Here is a 23,662-nt window from a genome sequence, read left to right as displayed (position 1 = left end):
TTTTTGTGTCAAGGACCCCCAAATTGAAATATATATATGGACGCGGACCCCCACATCTGAAAATGTTTTGTGCCAGGGGGACCCCCAGAAGAGAAGATTTGTGTGAAAAAAAAAAAGCAAAAGCCCAAATTATTCCAAATTCCAAACACTTTCAAGATTTTTCTAAAATGTTTCTAAAAATAGCAGATGTAGACATTTAGCTGGGAACCCTTCCAAGGACCCCTGGGGGTCCCCGGACCCCACTTTGAGAACCACTGATCTACAAGCTCACAAAGCGCGTGTGCATCACGTATTGTGAGCGTCTATTTTTTGGCGCGTGACACCTTCGCATTGACGGAGAGTCCAAACCAAGCATCGTTGTAAAACTCTTTTTCAACTGTTTGACACTCAAAACGATACAATAAATACATTGACAACAATGTCACACTTTAATCCTCTGGGGTCTATTTGAACTATTTGTGTTTTTTCCCCCCGTAAATTAATACCCTACTTGATCACACTACAGCGTCTCCACAAAAGCATTCAAAGTAGCAGATCTACAAAGGTCGAAACGCGGCGCGAAGCGACGCGTTTCGACCTTGTAGATCTGCTACTTTCGATGCTTTTGAATTTGAATCCTGAAAAGTAACAGTTTTGGACATAAGAGGTTTCCACCCGACGGAGACGATATATACTGTATTAGATTGTACTCTGAATCACAGAATCCTCAGTGTTAATTTAAATGTGTAAAAATGCAGTCATGAATAAAATTCACATGACCCCAGAGTTACTGCAGCAGTGATATCTTTGGTTAAAATACTTGTTAAATAGCTCTATATTCTGATAGTACTCATTACTATGGAGTGTTTGTTCAGTAACAGGAGTCTCCATGTCTCTCCAGCTCTTTATTAAACAGAAAATACATATTCAGGTCGGGATACAATTTTTATCCAATCAGGAGAGAGAACCCGTGAAGGATACTAGGATAAACAGGGGAAATTGGAAGTGATGACACAAAGTAATGAGCAGACAAAATTGGAACTGGAACACTATTAGAATTGAAGCTGATAAATGGGTACTCACTCTCTCCTAATTGGCTGAAATTGGCGACCCACCTGAAAATGTATTTTCTGTTTATTAAAGAGCTGGAGAGACATGGAGACCCCTGTTGCTGAACAAACACTCTATAGCAATGATTACTATCCGAATATAGCGCAAAGAAACTTGTTTTAACCAAAAAACTCACTTACCGTATACCTTTAACCCCCAAAATGGACCCTTGTACAGCATGTCAAACACAGTTAAACTAAAACATAGGATTATGTCGCGTTGGGGTCTCTGTCAGAGAAACAAAACCAGTACAAGTTCAAATGCAGGAGGATACCATTCTTAGCTGCTGTATACACAGCAAAAACCCTAGGTGTTAAGTTTTAATGGATAAATTAACTCTTTTTTACTACAGCTACGAAGGTGGTTATTCAAAATTATTAAATATTAGTTTGGCACCAAATCCTGGGCGGCGGATTGAAGAGTTTGACATCGATTTGACGGCATGATGTGAATTCAAATTCATATAAACTCAGCTCATGTCGTGTGTGTTGGCTTCATGGCGATCAGTTGATACGAACGCTTATTAACTGAGTGGGACAAAGTGACATCATCATCATCATCAGAATATGGCTGGAGACATTCTCACTCTGAACAGCTGTGTGAGACACAGAGATAGAGAGACAGACAGAGATAGAGAGACAGACATACAGAGGGAGTGATAGAGAGAGAGAGAGAGAGAGAGAGAGAGAGAGAGAGAGAGAGAGACCCAGACAGGAGATAGAGAGGGGGAGAATGAATGAGACACATAGAAAGAGATCCAAACAGAGAGAGAGGGAGTGACAGCTTATATATGAGAGAGAGAGAGAGAGAGAGAGAGAGAGAGAGAGAGGGGGGGGGGGGAGAGAGAGAGAGAGAAAATGGACGTCTTCCCATCGAAGACACGTTTGGCACGCTTTCTCCTCACTCCTGATTGGCTGTTCCTTGATTTGCTGCCCGTCATACATTCTTCTGACACACATAACCTTTACTATACTGTACATGTACGCATGTATCTCATATTATATGTTTGTTTATATTCTTTGATCACACAGACACACTCACACACACACACACACACACACACACACACACACGCGCGCACACGCACACACGCACACACTCCTTCAGACGACACAGGTGCACGGTAAAGTCCTCAGTTTCACTTAAATCCCAGCATCTGTATTGTGGGGAAAGCTTTCGCTGAAAATAGCAGGTGGACAAGCTCAAAAAGCTGCGACGCGTTGTGAGCCGTTTTCAGCGCAAGCTTTACCCACAATAACAGAAAAGACACTATGTACAGGGCATAGCAGTGGCGGCCATTTTGTGGTTCCACAGATAGAAACGCCATTAATGTTTTCCCACCATCGAGATTTAATTTATTTTTTATACAAATTATTTTAAGCCTGGAACCGATTAAGCCATCCAGGCTCCTGGTGTTTTTTATATTTATTAAATAAAGTATATCACGTAATTAAATATTCAAATATTTTTTGACACAGAATCAAATGTTTGATTCAACCAGGAGATCCTGGATGGCTTTGGTTCCAGGATTAAAACAATTGACATCAATATTTTCTATGGGAAAAATTAATGGCTTTCTATCTGTGCAACCACAAAATGGCCGCCGCTGCCATTCCCCCGTAGAGCCCTGAGGGGACTCCGCTCAATGGGGTTTTAAGTGCGTTAATGAATGAACTCAATGAACACTGATGATTTGGTGGTATCATATGAACGAGGGGGGGGTCGGGGGGACATCTTCGGGGGGACAGACAGACAGACATCATTCCTCGTCCTCGTCGCTGTCCCTCATGGTCACCCCCTGCAGGCCGTGGCCCGTCTTCACGGCGGCGGTAGCCTCCTCCACCGTCAGACGGTTGTAGACGGTCTCGTAGCTCTTGTTGTTCAGGACGGCGTCCAGCACGCCCTGCAGCCGGAAGTCCCGGTAGCTCTTCTGTTGTTCAGGGGGGACGACAAAAATTCAACCCCGTTATTATACCATTTCATTAACCCATTGAGACCGGGGGACGCATCTGTGTAACCACTTTATCCATATTTTATACTTTTGGCTATTAAAAAATAGCAGATCTACAAGCTCATAGCGCGGCACAGAGTGCCGCGCTATGAGCTTGTAGATCTGCTATTTTTTTTTAAATCGTGTATTTTTTTTGGCAAATCTTTGAATATATCTATAAAGCAATTGTTTTTTACTCAAATCTTTGCTTCTGGGGGTCCCTGGAATTTTTTTTTTGAGATGGGGGTCCGCAGCCAAATACATATCGTTGTGGGGCTCCTTGACACTGACATTAATATTATAGCAACATAAGTGTTTCAGAAAACTGTTTTAAACTGATTTAGAAGACATTTGTAGAATCCCCAGAAGCAATAACATTTTAGCTAGAAATGCTCGCTTTAAATATATATATATTCAAAGATTTGCACAACATTTTTCACGATTTTTCAAAAATAGCAGATCTACAAGCTCATGCTTGTATATCTGCTATTTTTGAATAGCCCAACGAAATCTAAAAATGACACACAGATGCGTTCTCAGGTCTTAAAGAGTTAACTCATTCACTGCCAGAATAAAAATGATGTTCTTATCCTTTCAAGTAGTCACAGAATATTTATCTCCAGTATGATCAATCCCTTGATGGTTGCTAAACACGGAGGGTTTCACTGTGCTTCCACGAAGAAAAAAAAAGAAACGTCATCATGACCTCCCGTTCACTTGTTATACGTCGTTGAAAATAGCACGTCTCGCCAAAAAACACAGGAGCCGAGATACAGAATATTTCCCAAATATACTTTAACCAGGAAGTGAATGGAGCAGTAAATCTTTGGATCGCGTTATCTTAATAAATAAAACAAGAATGAAACTAAACATACTGACACAAGCACGTGGTCAGGGGTTAGCGTCAGTGTGTGTGGGTTTGATGGATTTTCAGCTCTCAGAGTCCATTATGGCTCTTTGTCTCGTTGGTTTGTGTTACTGTTAAGTGGTGTGTTACTGTTCATTACAGCATACTATGAAAAGACTAACAATTAAGCTGCTGCATCTCACTTTTTCCTCAACCTCTCAGCGGAGCTGAAAAAGTCCAATTTTATCTCATCACATTAGCCACTTGAATTTATTGCACATATTTCTTGTTTTTCATACCAGTAACCTGTAAGCTGACTGTATGACGTTCTGCATAGTAGTGTATATCTGTCTGTTTTCTTAAATGTCATCATGATTTGAGTGCATGGGGACCTCATTTTAAATAAGGCATTGTGCTTTTATGAGCGATCCATTTTAGAGGACCTTGCATTGTGAATTGTACTTCCATGTACTGCTTCCATGTCTTTTCTAAATAAAGATGGCGCTGTTCGCTACCCTATGAATGATGCTTTCCCCGCCAGATGACGCCAGATCCGGAATTGACGTTATTTGAAAAAATAAAAGATTGTTTACTTCCTGTTTATTTTCTGTGGGAAAATGGCTATATCTCTGTTCCTCTTGCTTTACGGCAAAAACAGGCGATCGCCGCGAGGACATCGATCGATCGCGGAAAATATTCCATGATTTTTCAAAGGTACAGTAAAATCGCTCGTTTTCGCTGGCAGTAGCGTCACATTATTACACTATTACTCTGGCAGTTAAAGAGTTAATTGACCTTTGAGACAAATAAAAATGTCATCTCAGCTCAGAGACTGATTGGCTGTGACAGTCTGTGTCTATCAAAGGGCAATCTGGGAACCCATCGTCAAAAAAAAGGAAAAACAGCACCCTCTGCTGTTTCTTTACCTTTGATTTGACTCTGGGGGGGGGGTGATTAAGTAGACCTATGCTGACTGGAAACCGGCGTTTTGGTCTGCCCTCAGCCCTCCACTTCCGGTGGTGTGCCTATGTTTTCATTCCCACTAACAATATTTCTCCACGGAACACTAACACCATTTCTCCCAAAGAACATGGATCGTTTTGGTCATAAGCCCACTTGTTTCTATGATGAAAGAACAAGTTAAAATGTTACTAACTTTCCGTGGTTTTGTCGGCTCCGAGGACGCTATTGTTAAATGAGTTTTGGTTTGTTTCCAGTGGGAAGCGAACGCACAGATATAAATCCCGCCCACTACATTTGATTGGGTAAAGCGCGGCCTGCTTCCTGATCTGAAGGCACGCCCACTTGTAGGCCAACGCTCACACGTTCTGAACGGGGCTCCCGACAGATTCAGTAGCGCAGCTCTGAATCTGTTCTTGAGAGATTAATCAAAGGGTAATCTCTCAAGACAGAATCTGTCAGCATCACTGCCTTAAACATGTAGTGTTGTTGTTAGTAGGAATAAACACACTACTGGCCTAAACATGTAGTGTTGTTGTTAGTAGGAATAAACACAGGAACGCCCGGGAGGAAGTCGACTAAAAAAGGGGAGGAGACAAACAGAGTACCTGTTTCTACAGCCGAAAAAATAGGTGTGTCCCCAAAGGCAAAAACGAAGGGGATTTTTTTTTTTTTTTTTACCGTATGGGTTCCCAGATTGATCAAAGGGCAACGGGTCGTTACCTTAACGATCTTGATGAGGATTTTCAGCTGATACATGTGGAGCTGCAGGTCCATTCTGTCTGTCAGCCACAGACACACTGCCTTCATGGTGCTGGTGTACCATTGCTGCAAAAAAGAACACCACACATCATTTGTAAAGAGCGTCAACCAATCAGACGCAACACGTATTACAGCATGTCATCGGACACAAAATACTGGGGGTTCCAGGGGGTCCCCAGCTAGATTTGTTAATACAGCATCACGATAATTGTACCGTCGGCTATTCCAAAAAATAGCAGATATACAAGCTCACAGAGCGTCATTTCGTGCCGCTGAGCTTGTACATCTGCCTTTCTTTAAAATGTTCTGAGAAGCAGTGCTGTATGGTGCTGTGTTAGTGTGGTATTGTTGGATAATTTCGCCGTGTCAGTGACTACTTGTATAGTTACTGCGGAGTTACGCTATAAAGAGCACAAGGTCAGAAGACCCCAGTAACCAAAGAGCCAGATTATAAACATTTACGTATTCAAAGACACCAATTACTGTAAAACACCTGAATGCACGCACTGGGGAAGAGGCCTCGCTTGGCCTCGAGTGCCGCGCTATGAGCTTGTAGATCTGCTAATTTTTTTTTATCGTGAAAATGTCTTATAAATCCTAACTGTTTTTTGAAAAAAAAAACATGTATATATCAGTGGTTCTCAAACGTTTTCATGTCAAGGACCCCCAAAATGATATGTATTTGGCCGTGGACCCCCCATCTCAAAATATGTTGTTCCAGAGACCCCCCCCAGAAGCAAAGATTTCAATTAAAGATATTTGCTTTAAAAATATATATATATATTCAAAGATTTGGACAAATGTTCACGATTCTTCAAAAATGGCAGATCTACAAGTTCATAGCGCGGCACTCGGTGTCGCACTATGAACTTGTATATGTGCTATTTTTGAATAGCCAAAGATTCCTGGTCTTAATGGGTTAAACGCTCAGTTTCACACCTGGCCCCACAGCACATGAATGTCAATTATGACGGCACCTCACCTCAGGATGCCAACTGTCATTCAATACCCCCCCCCCCCCCCATTATTACAACTCATAAAAGAATGCATTGAGAAATTGCTCTGACATGATAATGACCTACAAGTACAGTATATGGTACTGGTTCCATTGAAGAGCACGAAAGGATTACATTTTACATCACATGGTTATGTTTAGAGATGTTCGATATCTGATATTCCAATATTGTCCTCTTCATTTCCGATATCAACCGATACCGATATATGCGGCTTTTCCCACCAAAAGTCAACTAATTGTCAGGTAACATCATCACATATCCAATAAAATTAAATAGCTATAATATCAATATAATATATTTAAAAAAAATCTAATATAATACAGTGATGTCGTTAGGTTTTCAATGAAGTGATTCCCGGGACTCACTGGTGGTCATTTGAAAGAGAGTTAGATTAGACGTCGGCCTATTTGACAGTGCAGAAGCATAATTGCCTTGACGCATATAACATCAACGAGCATCAACGAGCGTCAGCTGGACACAGCCACACACCTCCCCACTGCAGTGCTCTAAACTGAAAGTGACTGGAGTCTGTCTCATTTCTCTCCAAAAGCCCTCGAATATGATGGAATATGATTAAAGGGGAATTTTGGACCACGGTTTACCTTTTCTATGATGTTATGATATCTTAGGATGAATGGTAAAGTAGAACAATTTCATAACTCCATCCCAGGTCCGCCACAGCTTAAAATGTGTGCCAATAGGCCTTGCGCTAGATCGCATATTCTAATAGCTTTTTTTTTGCTGACATCTGACGTTCATAGTGACAGAACACTATGCAACCGAAAAGAAGAAAAAAAACCGACGAGATCTCAGTCTCGTCTAGCGAGACTTACGTTTTTTTGTCTTTTTTTGCACGTTTTAAGCTGTGCGGACCTGTGATGGAGTAATGATTATTTTTTTACTGTACCATTCATCCTAAGATATCATAGAAAAGGTAAGAAAACCGTGGTCCAAAATTCCCCTTTAAGGAGGACTGTGATTATGGTAAGCTCACATCTCATATATCACACACCATACAAGAACTCCTGTAACTTTCACTATCCCCCCAAATTAAAACAAAAACAAAAAAACGATACCGATATTTTCCGATATTAAATTTTTATGCTATTATCGGCCCATAATATCGGGAGGCCGATAATATCGGAGATCCCTAGTTAGGTTATTGAAAGGGGGTCGAAGGACGAACCCAGTGGACTGTTCCATGACAAGGCCAGAATGAAGAATCAAAAGGAGTTTATTTGTCACTCACTCACACAGGTATACAAGCAACGAAATGTCGGTGGTGACACAAAGACTGAGCTAATAATAACACAACAATACAATATCGTCTCTGTCGGGTGGAAACCTCATACGTCTAAAAACCGTTACTTTTCAGGATTACAAATTCAAAAATATCAAAAGTAGCAGATCTACAAGCTCGAAACGCCTCGCTTCGTGCCACGTTTCGAGCTGGTAGATCTGCTACTTTTGATGCTTCTGTGTGACGCTGTGGTGTGATCAAGTAGGGCATTAATTTACGAAAAAATATCAAAAGTTAAAATATGGAGATAAGAGGTTTCTGCCCCGAAAGCAACGATATATAAAACCCAAACCCAAGATCATGTTTGATGGAACGTGTGTGTGTGTCTCTCAAACCTCTCTCTCCCTGTGTGTGTGTGTGTGTGTGTGTGAGCGTGTGTGCGTGCGTGCGTGCGTGCGTGCGTGCGTGCGTGCGCGCGCGTGCGTGCGTGCGTGCGTGTGTGTGTGTGTGTCTAGGTAGGTAATGAGGACTAGCAATGAAGAGCATCGTGATGAGCAGGTAATTGAGTGATGGAGGAGACAGCAGGAGACCGAAAAACCTTGTCTTGGTTTCCAGCAGAATTCCATCTAATTTCAGGCCAAAATAAATGCCGCTGCGCTGTGTGTGTACGACTACTGAAGCAGCACCAATAAAACGCTAATATGCGTCCCCGGGAGCCGAGACGACGGCGCCGTAACTAATAATATAGCTAGCTTGGCCACCTCGCCCTCGGTTGGGGAGGGGGCGGGCCGAGGAAATTGAAAGTGGCGATGCTCTTTAATCCATTAAGACCGGGAACGCATCTGTGTCATTTTAAGATTCCTTTGGCTATTCAAAAATAGCAGATCTACAAGCTCATAGCGCGGCACCGAGTGCCGCGCTATGAGCTTGTAGATCTGATATTTTTCAAAAAAAATCGTGGCAAGTTTGTGCAAATCTTTGAATATATGTTTTAAAGCAAAAGGAAAGAAGGAAGAGATGGGGGTCCACGACCAAATACATATCATTTTGGAGGTCCTTGACATGAAAAAGTTGGAGCACCACTGATATAGCAACATACTGTTAGGATTTAGAAAACATTTTTAGATATGTATTTGGCCGCGGACCCCCATCTCAAAAGGTGTTGTTCCAGGGACCCCCCAGAAGCAAATACTGGAGTTAAAAATGTTCGCTTTAAAAATATATAAATATATTCAAAGATTTGCAAAAAAGATCTACAAGCTCATAGCTTGTGAGCTTGTAGATCTGCTATTTTTGAATAGCCAAAAACATCTAAAACGACACAGATGCGTTCCCGGATTGAATGGGTTAATTGAGCCGATTAAAAGAACGAGAGCGGAAACAGATGGAGGAAATCTGGAAATGTAGGAAGGGACGTGTGTGTGTGTGGCTGTGTGTGTGTGTGTGTGTGTGTGTGTGTGTGTGTGTGTGTGTGTGTGTGTGTGTGTGTGTGTGTGTGTGTGTGTGTGTGTGTGTGTATCGGCTGGTGGGAGGGCGACAGGGGACGCTGGCGCGTTTGTTACCATTACGTCTGATTTATGCTCTGCCGTACCGTGAAAATAGCCGATCTATAAGCTCGCGATTCGCGACGCATCGCGAGCTTATAGATCTGCTATTTTCGGGGGCAGCAGGACAACCGACGTTATCCCCAAGAAAGAAGGTTATTATTATTTACACAGTGAGCTGAGTGGACGGCAGCCTGGCTGTGCCGGCGGTAATGACACACTTAAGTGTCTCAGAGCCTGACACCATTCTAGGCATAAAGGGTGAAGAGCCAGACAACACATGTGGGCCTTGGCTGGAAGGGAGGTTGGAGGTTATTGTGTGTGTGTGCGCCGGCAGCCCCCCTCTTCTCCTCCTACCCCTCCTTCTCCTCCTCCTCCTCCCCCTCCTTCTCATTGCAAGGCCTCCTCCCTCGTCAGCGGCGGCTCAATCAAGGTGATTTGGCTCCTAATGTGTGGAGGATGGCGAAGGACTCAACCGGCTGCCTTGCAAGGGCATGCATTATTTCCCCTCTCGTCTATAACAAAAGACAATCCCTGGTGTGACGCTTATTCAGAACACAAATAGGTGGACGGCCTAGTGTGAGCATGAATGCACACGCACAGTCGCGCACACACACACACACACACACACACACGCACGCACACACATATGGTCAAACACATGCGGCTTGGCTGAAGAATGTGTTTACAACCCGCATGCTTAGCAAAACACGCACAGATGCACCCACCTATACACACATTATCCTTGTACTGGAGAATCATGTAAACAAGCCAATCGCACAAACCCAAGAATGATGACGCTACTGGCAGTCGGCCCAAAGCATTGAGCTTGAACCAGTATCTCTGGTTTGTGAGAAGGACAGTTTTAAATGAAAAAAAATAAGATAAAAAAATGTAAAAACGGGAGTGTACATAATTATGTACTCATGCCCAGATAATATAAATAATACTATAGAAATGAAGATTCATATTGACACACCTTCCAATACGCGGTACAAACACAGGTAGTTCATTTATCTACATTTTAGACTGTGAAGTAAACATCTTCATCAGCTGGCTATGTTAGTCTAATAACATAATTTATGTTTATAAGAACGTAATAAGAACATAAATGTACAACAGTCCTACTTCTGCGCCGTTTCGGATGTGTGTTGACGTTGGCTGCCAAAATGATTATTTTGTTATTTTCTTTCTGTTTCATTGATATTTTTGTTTTATTATGGGAAGAGTATTTGTATTTCCGGAAGTGCATTCAGTCAAATTAGGCCGGAAGTCTTTATTTAGTGTAATGCCGGGAAGTGTGTTACATGTCTGTATGTTGACGGACAGCGTTTGTTTGTGTAACAGCGTGCCGTTGACAAAGGTTTCTTTGTTCCATTGTTTTAAATGTGAATATTTAAGTTAATAGTTAAAATATATCAGCTCAGTGGCCTTGTGGTTAGAGTGTCCGCCATGAGAGATGGAGGTCGGGGTTCGATCCCCAGCTGGGTCATACCATTAGAATATAAAAATGGGACCCAGTGCCTCCCTGCTTGGCACTCATCAAGGGTTGGATTGGGGGGGTAAGTCCCTGCGACATACTAGCATTATGTACTTGGACATCAAGCTGCCTTTCGCTACACGGCAATGCTTACATTTAAGTTAATATGTTATGCCTTCCTTATACGTTTTGATTGATCATATTTGTGTAATATGCAGCCAGTGAGGTATTTTCTTTTTATTACGTTTATGTGTTATGTATGTTTACGTTATGTGCATTCTGAACGTTTATTATTTACATTTCACTTTCAATACAGACGTTGGCTACTTGGCTTGTCACGCCTGAAAGAGAGTTGAATAAAGACTCGACCTGACTCGTTTTTAATGAAGGGAGTGATAGTTGACTGCTTACGTTTTTCTTAGAAGAGGCACTTCAGTAGCCTCTGCTGAGAGACAGAGAACTCCGGATTATTATTTTTTTACCAAATAAAATAATAATAAAAGCAAAAAACACGCTTTACAGCCATGTTTTTGCACTTACACATAAAATACAAACTATTTTAGAGTCTACTAACAAATTGACACGCACAGAAACGTTGATAAATCCCACATTGTTTTGCGTAAGTGCATTGACGAGAAGAATTACCGTCAAATTCTTTCAGCTCTTCTACATCTGATAAATAAGGCCCGAGATAGATGTGGTGAAACATCTATTGTGTGTGTGTGTTTGGTAATAGGCGGCGTAGGAGGGAATGTGAGACACCGTGAGACCCTGCCGTTTGTCCCGCTTTCGGCGCATGACTGGATGTGTTTAGGCCCTATTAGGCTTGTATCCCCCCTCCCCTCCCAACACACACACACACACACACACACACACACACACACACACACACACACACACACACACACACACACACACACACACACACACACACACACACACACACACACACACACACACACACACGCACCCCCCCCCCCCCCCCCCCCGCTTCCTTTCAGGAGAAGGCTTGTACAAATCAACAGCACATAGCTCCTATGTTGAGGTCGAATCCTCAGAGGGAACAGTGGGGTAGAGTGTCTGTTTGTACAGAGCTGATGGTTTGTGTGGGCATAATATACACGCCACAGACATCAGCGTACTGCCGCGTGTTTACGACTCATCACTAAATGCACTTCTCAATGAATCTGAATCCAGGGGTGGCTCAAAAAGTAATACAGGTTTTGGTGGGATGGGTGGATGGAGATATGGAGATGAAATACAGAGATACAAGGTTTCTGCCCGACAGCAACGATTTTCTAGGTGTGATCGACGGTGTGTTTTGGGTCAAAATAGCGGGCGAGCGCATCGTGGAGACACTGCTGAGTGCTGTGGACATAAAATCATCCACATCCAGATGGTTGTTATCTCTACAAAACAATGAACACAAATGAAATAGGAAAATCAGTGAGACAACGGGGGGGCACAGAATGAGTTGATATACAGACAGATTCAAATGTGCTCCCACAATGGTTCCATCCCGTACTTCTCACAGTACTCCCGTACTCGCCCACGGCAAAGTTTAACCCATTCAATCCGGGAACGCATCTGTGTCATTTTAGATTTTTTGCCATTATTTTATACTTTGGGCTATTCAAAAATAGCAGATCTACAAGCTCAGCTGTAAAATCATGAAAATTGCAAATCTTTGAATATACGAATGTATTAACATTTTTAACTCAAATCTTTGCTTCTGGGGATTCTACAATTGTCTTCTAAATCCTAACAGTTTCTTTAAAAAAAAAACATATATGTTGGTATGATATCAGTGGTTTTCAAACTTTTTTTTGTCAGGAGCGCTACATCCACACTCTTGCATGCTTCAGGAGGAAGCATGCGGAGGCACGACGGCAAAAACATAATCCGCGGTTTATCGGAAAAGTAGTGGCAGCGGCGGGATTTGATCCCAGGAGGTTGGGGTTGGCAGTGTAATGATTAGCGAGGCGCGCCACCAGACTGGGTGCTGAAATGCGGTTCTGGGCTATATTGGAATGTGACAACGTCCCCCACCGTCCCCTCTGGGGGCAGTGTCCATGTTTTCTCGTTCCGGCAGGGCGGGGCTTCCCAAGTCCTGCAGGCAGGGCGGGGCTTCCCAAGTCCTTGAGGGCGGGGCTTCCTAAGTCCTGCAGGTAGGGCGGGGCTTCCCAAGTCCTGCAGGCAGGGCGGGGCTTCCCAAGTCCTTGAGGGCGGGGCTTCCTAAGTCCTGCAGGTAGGGCGGGGCTTCCCAAGTCCTGCAGGCAGGGCGGGGCTTCCCAAGTCCTGTGCACTTCCATATACAGGCATGCAAACAGCCCCGAGGTGAAAAAGATGACAACATGTTGTTTTCTTTCGGGTCAGGTGTCACACAATTGCCCTATTTGGGTTCAAAAAGGTGACTGTAGCTGAGAAGTGAGACTTTTGCATGTCTGCATATATAGCCAAAGCAACAGCATAGAAGAGCAACAAGATAGCAGAGCAGCAACAAGCAGAATGAACAGTAAAGGGGAGGTTTAAATAAGTGTGCATGTTACTGATCACCTGATGTTGAGTTGTCTACCTGAAGAAGCTCAGCAGGCTTCACATCATATCCTTCATTGACTGGGGTCCTCCAGTCAGTTGCCCCCCTCCCCCTCGACACCAAATCTCTTTGCCAAAAATAGTCAACCTACATGCTCTTGTAAATCTGCTATTCTTAGGCCATGCCCAGAATAGGGCCTCCACAGGGTTCATGTGGTTAAATGAACATTATGCCCGTCAACTAAATGTATAATACCATAATCTTGGCTGTCTGTTGACTGCAGAGACGGCAGAGTCTCTGTCAAATTCACTGGTTAACGATCGTAATACACAAAAGAACATCGATACGAATATGTGTACCGTTACGTCCCTATGAACAGGTGACCTTCCCATTCCCAGATGGCCTATCTACCCACTCAGCTACTGCCGCCAAACAAATGCATACTAACACATTTTCTAAAGGAGAGGTTTTAGATGGCACAAAAAAAAGCATCAAATAAATAAATAAATGGTGCATTTATTGTATATATCACCTTTCTCCAGAGCACTTTACCACATGCATTACATTCACCCATCGATGACAGAGGAAACCATAAGGCACCAACCAGCTCCTCGGTAGCAGTTAGGGGGTTCAGTGTCTTGCTCAAGGACACTTTGACACTATAACCCAGGGGGTTGCTGGAGACCGCCCCCCCCCAAAGCGACCGCTGTACCCCCTGAGCCACTGTCAAAGACAAAGACGGAAAGACAAAGCTGCAGACAGATGATGCTCTATGTTTCAGTAAATAGTATGGTGAAGTATAGGTTGAAACGGTAACCGGAGGGCCCGCCCCAAAACACGCTCGCCCCCATTTTCTTTAACGGACCAGCTGTTCTTGTATTCTTGTATTTGTTTTACTGAGGTTAAGGTTAGAAATAAGTTTAGGGTTAGGCATAGTTTTACTGAGGTTACGTTTAGGAATAAGGTTAGGTTTAGGCATAGTTTTACTGAGGTTACGTTTAGGAATAAGTTTAGGTTTAGGCATAGTTTTACTGAGGTTACGTTTAGGAATAAGGTTAGGTTTAGGCATAGTTTTACTGAGGTTACGTTTAGGAATAAGGTTAGGTTTAGGCATAGTTTACTGAGGTTACGTTTAGGAATAAGGTTAGGTTTAGGCATAGTTTTACTGAGGTTACGTTTAGGAATAAGGTTAGGTTTAGGCATAGTTTTACTGAGGTTAAGTTTAGGAATAAGGTTAGGTTTAGGCATAGTTTACTGAGGTTAAGTTTAGGAATAAGTTTAGGTTTAGGCATAGTTTACTGAGGTTAAGTTTAGGAATAAGTTTAGGTTTAGGCATAGTTTACTGAGGTTAAGTTTAGGAATAAGGTTAGGTTTAGGCATAGTTTACTGAGGTTAAGTTTAGGAATAAGTTTAGGTTTAGGCATAGTTTACTGAGGTTACGTTTAGGAATAAGGTTAGGTTTAGGCATAGTTTTACTGAGGTTACGTTTAGGAATAAGGTTAGGTTTAGGCATAGTTTTACTGAGGTTACGTTTAGGAATAAGGTTAGGTTTAGGCATAGTTTTACTGAGGTTACGTTTAGGAATAAGGTTAGGTTTAGGCATAGTTTTACTGAGGTTACGTTTAGGAATAAGGTTAGGTTTAGGCATAGTTTTACTGAGGTTACGTTTAGGAATAAGGTTAGGTTTAGGCATAGTTTTACTGAGGTTACGTTTAGGAATAAGTTTAGGTTTAGGCATAGTTTACTGAGGTTACGTTTAGGAATAAGGTTAGGTTTAGGCATAGTTTACTGAGGTTAAGTTTAGGAATAAGGTTAGGTTTAGGCATAGTTTACTGAGGTTAAGTTTAGGAATAAGGTTAGGTTTAGGCATAGTTTACTGAGGTTAAGTTTAGGAATAAGTTTAGGTTTAGGCATAGTTTACTGAGGTTACGTTTAGGAATAAGGTTAGGTTTAGGCATAGTTTTACTGAGGTTACGTTTAGGAATAAGGTTAGGTTTAGGCATAGTTTTACTGAGGTTACGTTTAGGAATAAGGTTAGGTTTAGGCATAGTTTTACTGAGGTTACGTTTAGGAATAAGTTTAGGTTTAGGCATAGTTTACTGAGGTTAAGTTTAGGAATAAGGTTAGGTTTAGGCATAGTTTACTGAGGTTAAGTTTAGGAATAAGGTTAGGTTTAGGCATAGTTTACTGAGGTTAAGTTTAGGAATAAGGTTAGGTTTAGGCATAGTTTACTGAGGTTAAGTTTAGGAATAAGTTTAGGTTTAGGCATAGTTTACTGAGGTTACGTTTAGGAATAAGGTTAGGTTTAGGCATAGTTTACTGAGGTTACGTTTAGGAATAAGGTTAGGTTTAGGCATAGTTTACTGAGGTTACGTTTAGGAATAAGGTTAGGTTTAGGCATAGTTTACTGAGGTTACGTTTAGGAATAAGGTTAGGTTTAGGCATAGTTTATTCAATTCAATTCAAACTTTATTCCAGACACTCAGGGGGTCCATATTGCATACAGATAAGACATACAAATATTTAAGAAAGTAAAAAAAAAAAAAATAGATAAAAACACAAACAAGAACATACTATTACATACAAATCACACATAAAGACTGTTTCTCCAGTGATTCCGTAGCCTGGATGAGTACCGGAGACAGCTTTTCCCAGGATTGACTATATCCTCAATAATACTATTCCTGGACTCATCCAGGCGTGACATGAAACCATACATGGAGTGCCTTAAGAGAGCCTCACAGGTGTGTATACCACATGTCACAAATAAGTGACTGGCACTATGCCATCTGGGGACCTTAAGGAGAATCCTCAAGGCATCATTGTATGCTACCTTGAGCCTCCGCATACTACCCTTCTTGTATGAGCACCACAAGAAGGCTGTATACATGGGAGTGCAAAATGCTTTAAATAGAGCACATTTAACAGGATCAGAACACATGCTGAACCTTCAAAGCAGCATATTGGCCTGGGCATAACTGTGTTTTGGGGCGAGCGTTTTGGTATTCCTTGAAACACGACTGACTTGCCATAATGTACATCTGTTTTCTTTGACGCCTGAATGGGCTATAACATACGTACTGGCTTTTACAACATACCGACATAGCATAGCATTAACAGAACATACCACGCATTATTAGGGAAAATAAAAAAATAACTGTTGAATGTGTGATTACGCCATTTGTGTGCCGAGTCACATGTAAGTAGTGATTTCTTTCCCCCCACTCAATATTGCCTTTGTTGGACACAAGGCCACAAAGAGTGGGAAAAATGGATAAAGGCAGGGAGATCATCCAAGGCTTGGCTTTGTCGGGAGCGATGGTATCCTGTGTGGCCGACGCTGTGCTCTCAGCTCAGCTGTAAGATAGTGTGTGGTATTTGCGTCAAGGACCCATTAGCAAGGCAAGGCTCCGAGGGGGTCAAACACTCTCACACGTTATTCGTAACTCTCAAAGCGCCCACACGGTGCCCATGTATCTCACCTTGTAAAAAAAAAGTGTTCTTAATCCATTAAGACCGGGAACGCATCTGTGTCATTTTAAGATTCCTTTGGCTCGGTGCCGCGCTATGAGCTTGTATATCTGCTATTTTTTTGAAAAATCGTGGAAAGTTTGTGCAAATCTTTGAATATGTATCTGTTTTAAAGGGAACAACAACTCCGATCTGTGCTTCTGGGGGTCCCTGGAGCAACACATTTTGAGATGGGGGCCTGCGGCCAAATACATATCATTTTGGGGGTCCTTGACATGGAAAAGTTAGGATTTAGGGATTAGGATTTAGAAAAACAATTTAGATATGTATTTGGACGCGGACCCCCATCTCAAAATATTTTGTTCCATGGACCCCCAGGAAGCAAAGATTTGAGTTGAAAATGTTCGCTTTAAAAAATGTATATGTTACAGGGAAATTGAAAAAGGAGCGCTCGTTTTCACCCCCCGCCCCCCCAGGTAATTCTGTAGAACAGAATATTTTTAAAATTTTCAAAAATAGCAGATATACAAGCTCATAGCGCGGCACTCAGTGCAGCGCTATGAGCTTGTATATCTGCTATTTTTGAATAGCCAAATACAAATTTAAAATGACACAGATGCGTTCCCGTATTGAATGGGTTAAGGCCAGACTCAACACAAAAAAAAATTCAAGGCTTTAGCTGTGGGGGCCCCTGGGTTTAGGGAAATCCTGGAGCCCCGGCCGGAGGAGATTTTTTTCGATTTTCAATGTCAATATTAGCTTTTAAATCTCCAAAAGCTTTATTTTTTTTCATAGCTGCTGTGTTTTACAAATGTAGTTTTACGGTCTTCTACATTATTGTACGGTTGTCCTTTCTGCTGTTACCCATTCCATTCCTCTGCCTGACCTACTTGTTGTTAACTAGTTGTACGAACGCTTGTTTTCTATTGCTGTATTGTTTATTGGATTATTGGATTGTTTATTGGATCTTGTTTAGTCGATTCACTTATTTGTTTTAGCTCATGCTCATTTGATTTAGCTATTTTGTCTCATCTGTTTAAGGAAATAGGTAGCTGATATATTGCACTTTTACCTTAGCGCTAGGTATACTCTTGGTTGCTTGTTTTTGCAGATAATGCACTAAAGACTTCTGGTGATTAGTAGTTTTCGTTCCCTACCTATGTTGAATGCACTTATTGTAAGTCGCTTTGGATAAAAGCGTCTGCTAAATGACTGTAATGTAATGTAATGTACCCAAATGTACATATATATACTGTATCTATTTTACGCCTTAAAACGTTTGTCAGTCAGGGAAAACATTTGCATGTTCTCCCTGACTGACAAACATTTTAAGGCCTCTCTGTGTGGAGTTTGCATGTTCTCCCTCTGTCTCCTAGGGTAGGTACCCTCACAAAAACATGCAGTAATCCTGGTCTCTGGGGGGAAAGGAACTGGTTGGAATAACGTGTTCCTTCCATGCGAGAAGTGGCCTGCTTGCTCCTCATGCAGTGAAGGAGGCATGAGCTTCAGCTTGGGCTCTCCCTAGGCTGGCAGAGGGAGTGTAGCGCCCAGGATTACATAGGCAATTGGCATTGGGTGAAAAAATATGGGTTACAAAATCGTGGGGTAAAAATTAAGAGCTAAAAAAATTATTTGTGATTGTGGGCGTTTTGCTTAAAAAAAACAAAAAAATTACCTGTTAATGCTTTTTAGTCACCGTTTTATAATTTACAAATTTTGGTTAAGTTAATTCTGCTGTGAGGCTAGTTGAGATAGCAAACCAGGAAAATAAACATAAACATAAGAAATAAAAAGATGACAGATTCTTTCCCGGTCTAAATGGGTTAAAAGACAATGTTTAAGGGTAGGGTAAGTGATATTTTTTGATTTTTTGTTAAAAAGGTTAAAGTACTGTATTCTGATAGTAATCATTGCTACAGAGCGTTTGTTCGGTCACAGGGGTCTCTCCAGCTCTTAAGTAAAGAGAATATAGTACATTTTCAGGTAGGTGACACAATTTAAGCCAATCAGGAGAGAGCACTGAAAATGCATTTTCTGTTTAATAAAGAGCTGGAGAAATATGGGAGACTCCTTTTACTGAACATACACTCTATAGCAATGAGTACTATCAGAATATAGATCCATTTTGCAATTATTTGAATAATTGCAAATCACTTACTCTACCTTTAAAAGCTCACAACACATCGTGTTGCGACGTGTTGTGAGCTTGTAGAAGATATGCTATTTTCAGTGTACAACTGTACATGCTTCCATAGAAGACAGGCTGGCTTCTATGGAATCCAAATGACTAAAATCTGTCGTGACGACTGAGAACTTCAGAGTCCCTTATGGCTCTTTGTCTGGTTGGAAGTCAGGTTTTACTGTTCATTACGGCAGACTATGAAAAGACTAACAAATTAAAACTGCTGCATCTCACTTCTTCTTCCCTCAACCTCTACTGACACAGCAGAGCTGGAAAAGTCTTTATTTTATACCAATTTACTTCTCAATGGTTATGTTTCATCATATTAACCTTGTGTATTAACCTGTTGAACAAGCCTTTCAGCGTTACAACAGTTTCTCAGTTCTTAATGAAAATCTCCCTAAAAATGCAATTGATTTTATAGCGGCTATTTTACAAGGTGACAGCTCTCTCTCTCTCTCTCTCTGTATATATGTGTGTGTGTGTGTGTGTGTGTGTGTGTGTGTGTGTGTGTGTGTGTGTGTGTGTGTGTGTGTGTGTGTGTGTGTGTGTGTGTGTGTGTGTGAGAGTGAGAGTGAGAGAGAGAGAGAGAGAATTTGGAACGTTTCTGCTAAGGCAAATCATATATCTTATGATTCCAATATAAGGCATTGTGCTGTAATGTCTAGACAGCCTTGCTGTGCGGTAACTTGTGTCTTTATTCAAGTGTGTTGCATGCAGGCCAAATGCTGTGTCTTCCTCTCAAGCACAATGCCTGTGTCTGCTACTCACTGTACAGACATTTATAATAATAATAACAAATGATGATACAGTATGTATGTAGCTAGAATACAGTATCGAGACCAACAGAACAGACATACTGGATAATATATTCTGAAATAATAGGAAATGCAATCAAATTCTTCCCAGATTCATGTTTGATTACTACAACATGTAGTAAACAAATGCAATTAGAGATTTTAATGTGGCAACCTGACAGCAATTCAAATCAATTTGAGGAAAGAGTCTTGTGACAAGTTAGCGATGTAATGCCCGTGCGGTGTCAATTAATCATCTATTTCTATACTGTACGAGTGACAACCCGTTCTGCTTCCCACTTCCTCTGTCAACACAGGTGTGTATGAAGATGGCAGAACTTTATTTTCTGTCAATTATACCAGCATTAACCCACTAAAACCGGGAACGCATCTGTGTAACCATTATTTTATACTTTGGCTATTCAAAAATAGCAGATACTGTATATAAGCTCATAGCGCGGCTATGAGCTTGTAGATCTGCTATTTTTGGAAGATTTGTGCAAATCTTTGAATGTATATATGTTTTAAAGCGAACATTTTTAACTCAAATCTTTGCTTCTGGGGGGTCCCTGGAACTACATATTTTGAGATGGGGGTCTGCGGCCAAATACATGTAATTTTCGGGGCCCTTGACATGGAAACGTTTGAGAACCACTGATATTATAGCAACATAAGTTTTTTTTCAAAAAACTGTAAGGATTTAAAAGACATTTGTAGAATCCCCCAGAAGCAAAGATTTGAGTTAAAAAATTTCGCTTAAAAATACATATATTAAAAAAATGTCATGATTTAAAAACAAAAAAATAGCAAAAATAGCAAGCACTCGGTGCCGCACTATGAGCTTGTAGATCTGCTATTTTTGAATAGCCAAAGTATAAGATAATGGTTTAAGTGGTTAAAATCGAAAATGACAGATGCGTTCCCGGTCTTAAAGGGTTAAAAACGCTATAAAGCCGCCCTCCTGAGACCTTGGCATGAACTATTAGACAAGTCGTGATGCCATCTCTCCTCCATTATGATAACTAAGTATTAGAGAGTTTCTGTGTGTTTCTACAGTGTTCTGATTCATTGTACAGCTACTTCAGAAGATATAGCACAGCATGAAATTACCGGTGACAGCAGTCATTTGATGAAGAAGTTATGACACACTGTACTTTCATCCTAAAGTTAAATGTTTGCTTCCGTTTTAAGACGGGAATAATCAATGGTGAGCCACGCAGTTATCAAAAAATTATTAACTATCTCATTATTATCCCTCAAAACAGCAGGGAGTTTCCCTTCGCATAGTGCATAATGTTTTTGATAACTACATAGTTATAGAGTAGATTATTCCACTTATTCCATGGCCCATTACAAAAAACATCATATACATAGTGTTTATTCATACTTTTGGCCCCCTCTTCAGGGCCAAAATGACCAGACCCCAGATAAGGTATCGCTCCACCAAACACACTACTACAGATTACACTCTTAACTCATTCACAACGTATTGTATTGTGAATTGTACTTCCATGTACTGTTTCCATGTCTTTCTAAATAAAGTACTTCAATCAATCAATCAATCAATCAATCAATCAATCAATCAATCAATCAATCAATCACGTTAATGGGCGTGGTTTTTGTCCAAACGCCCAGGCTGCCACGGACGTAATTGACGTAATTTAGTTTTGGTTTGGGGGGGGGGGGTGGCTGTGAATGATCCAAGCACCACCGAAGAAGAGTACACCTAGAAATCACGTGATCACAACAAAAAACGATCGACTCCTTTCATGTTAAAGGATTCACAAAAGTAATATTTTCCTCTGATTTCTGTTGTTTTTGTTGTTTTTCAAAAAAACAAGCCACATTCACACGGCCATAGCTCTGGAATGGAGGATCGCGGCCGGCCAATTCCGCCCCCCCCCCCCCCCCCCCCCCCCCCCGACTCAACTGGGCCCCCGTGCGTGTAATGAGCCGATCTCCGCGAGGACGGCGGTCACGGAGAATATTCCATGATTTTTCAAAGGTACAGTAAAATCACAGTTTTCGCTGGTAAGGGGACGGCAGACGGATGAATGAATGAATTAATGCCAGTGATTGAGTTAAGGTTAATCTCTCCACCAAACAGACTACTACAGATTACAGACTGGCAGCCAAAACCGCTCTAAAGGAGCACTTACAGGTGGCTGCCATTCAAAACTGTCCCCTGTAAAAGTCAATGCCCCCCCCCCCCCCCCCCCCCGAACTGTTTACTGTACATATTTTTGTTTCTCTACCTATTTATTTGATGTTTTGCATAGTAGTGTATATCTGTCATTAACTTCGATGAATTGAGTACAAAGGACCCCAATGGAAACAAGCCATAGGCTTTATAGGGCATAGCAGTTTCGGCCACTTCCTGGTTCCACTTCAAAATACTCAATGCATTTTTCCCATTGACATTTCCAAAAATATTTATATCAATTAATTTAAGCCTAGAATCAAGCCATCCAGGGTCCTGGTGAATCATGACCATAAAACATTTCTTTCTGTGATTTATTTTATTTTATATTTAATTATATGATATACTATATTTAATAAATACCCTTTGTTTTGCCGTTTTCAATTTTTTTTCTCTCACAGAATCAAACGTTTTATGGTCATTATTCACCAGGACCCAGGATGGCTTGATTCTAGGCTTAAAATAATTGATATAAATATTTTTGGAAATGTCAATGGGAAAAATGCATTGAGTATTTTTAAGTGGAACCAGGAAGTGGCCGCAACTGCTATGCCCTATTGGGTTTAAAATGCTCTTAACAGACCTTGTATTGAACTGTACTTTTCCTGTGCTTTTTTTTGGGCAAACTGCTAATAAAGCATTCAATCAATCAAAAGTCGGGAGATCAGTCGGTTGGAAGGTGTGAAAAGAAGTTGCTGAATGCACCTGAGAGCCGACACTGACAGACGGCTACTATGGTGCTAAAAATAGCCTATAGATGGATGTCTTTTTCAACAACCCAAGCCCACTGCTATCCATCGGTCGACGCTTGCCTACAACTTGTGACCCGACGCGACAGCGTACCCCCCCCCCCCCCCTTTCAACAGCAGAATTTCCAACACTTAACTCTCTCACTGCCAGACTTAATTCTGGCTGCGGTTGCCCACTGCCAAAAAATTTGATTTTCTTACCTTTTTCAAGTAGTCACAGAATATTTTTCTCCAGTATGACCGATCCCCTGAAGGTTGCTAATCACTGCAGGGCTTCACTGTGTGGTTTCACAAATGTCAACGAGGTCATCGCGACCTCGTTGACCTTAATTGTCTGCCTTTGAAAATAACGTCTGGGCCAAAAAATACATACTATAGTAAAAAAGTACACAAGAGCCGAGATACAGCCTTTTTAAGTAATACGTTAACCAAGAAGTGAATGGAGCAGCAAATATTCGGATGACGATATCTTGGGCTCTGAACCTTTTTTTCCCCCAAAAAAAATTATAATCAAAATGAAAAAATCAAAACTTGTCCAAGTCGTTCTTTGCAGCCAGGGCGTTATGACAATGTCTCGTCCTAAGACGTTCTTGGTAAGTAAGAGAGTTAAAGGACAACTTTGTTTTTTTACAACCAAGGTTTATGTTTTAGATTGTAATTAAAGTAAATAAAAGACGAGTGTTAAAAAAAAATGTATTTACTGCTTTCTAAAGTTTTAGCAATTTTCGCTATCTTTTTTACAGTGGGCGGGGGCATTCTGTCCGGTGGCTAAATATGTCATTTTTTACACAATAACCCA

At 41.3% G+C, this 23,662-nt stretch overlaps 1 protein-coding gene across 1 annotated transcript in view; it reads right to left on the bottom strand.

The window, feature by feature from the left end:
* Positions 1-636: 636 nt before the first annotated feature.
* Positions 637-23,662, bottom strand: part of cadps2 (Ca++-dependent secretion activator 2) — a 342,906-nt gene continuing 319,880 nt past the window's right edge. Inside the window, 2 exon segments of the mRNA XM_080438413.1 lie at positions 637-3,019; positions 5,610-5,714. Of these exon segments, the coding sequence (XP_080294539.1) occupies positions 2,849-3,019; positions 5,610-5,714 (276 nt within the window). The 3' untranslated portion in view covers positions 637-2,848.

The sequence above is a fragment of the Gymnoscopelus braueri genome (genome assembly GCF_963280865.1).
Source record: "Gymnoscopelus braueri genome assembly, chromosome: 9".
NCBI classification, from domain to species: domain Eukaryota; kingdom Metazoa; phylum Chordata; class Actinopteri; order Myctophiformes; family Myctophidae; genus Gymnoscopelus; species Gymnoscopelus braueri.
Note: the sequence above shows the minus strand (reverse complement) of the source record. Positions and strands in the feature narration are given on the sequence as shown.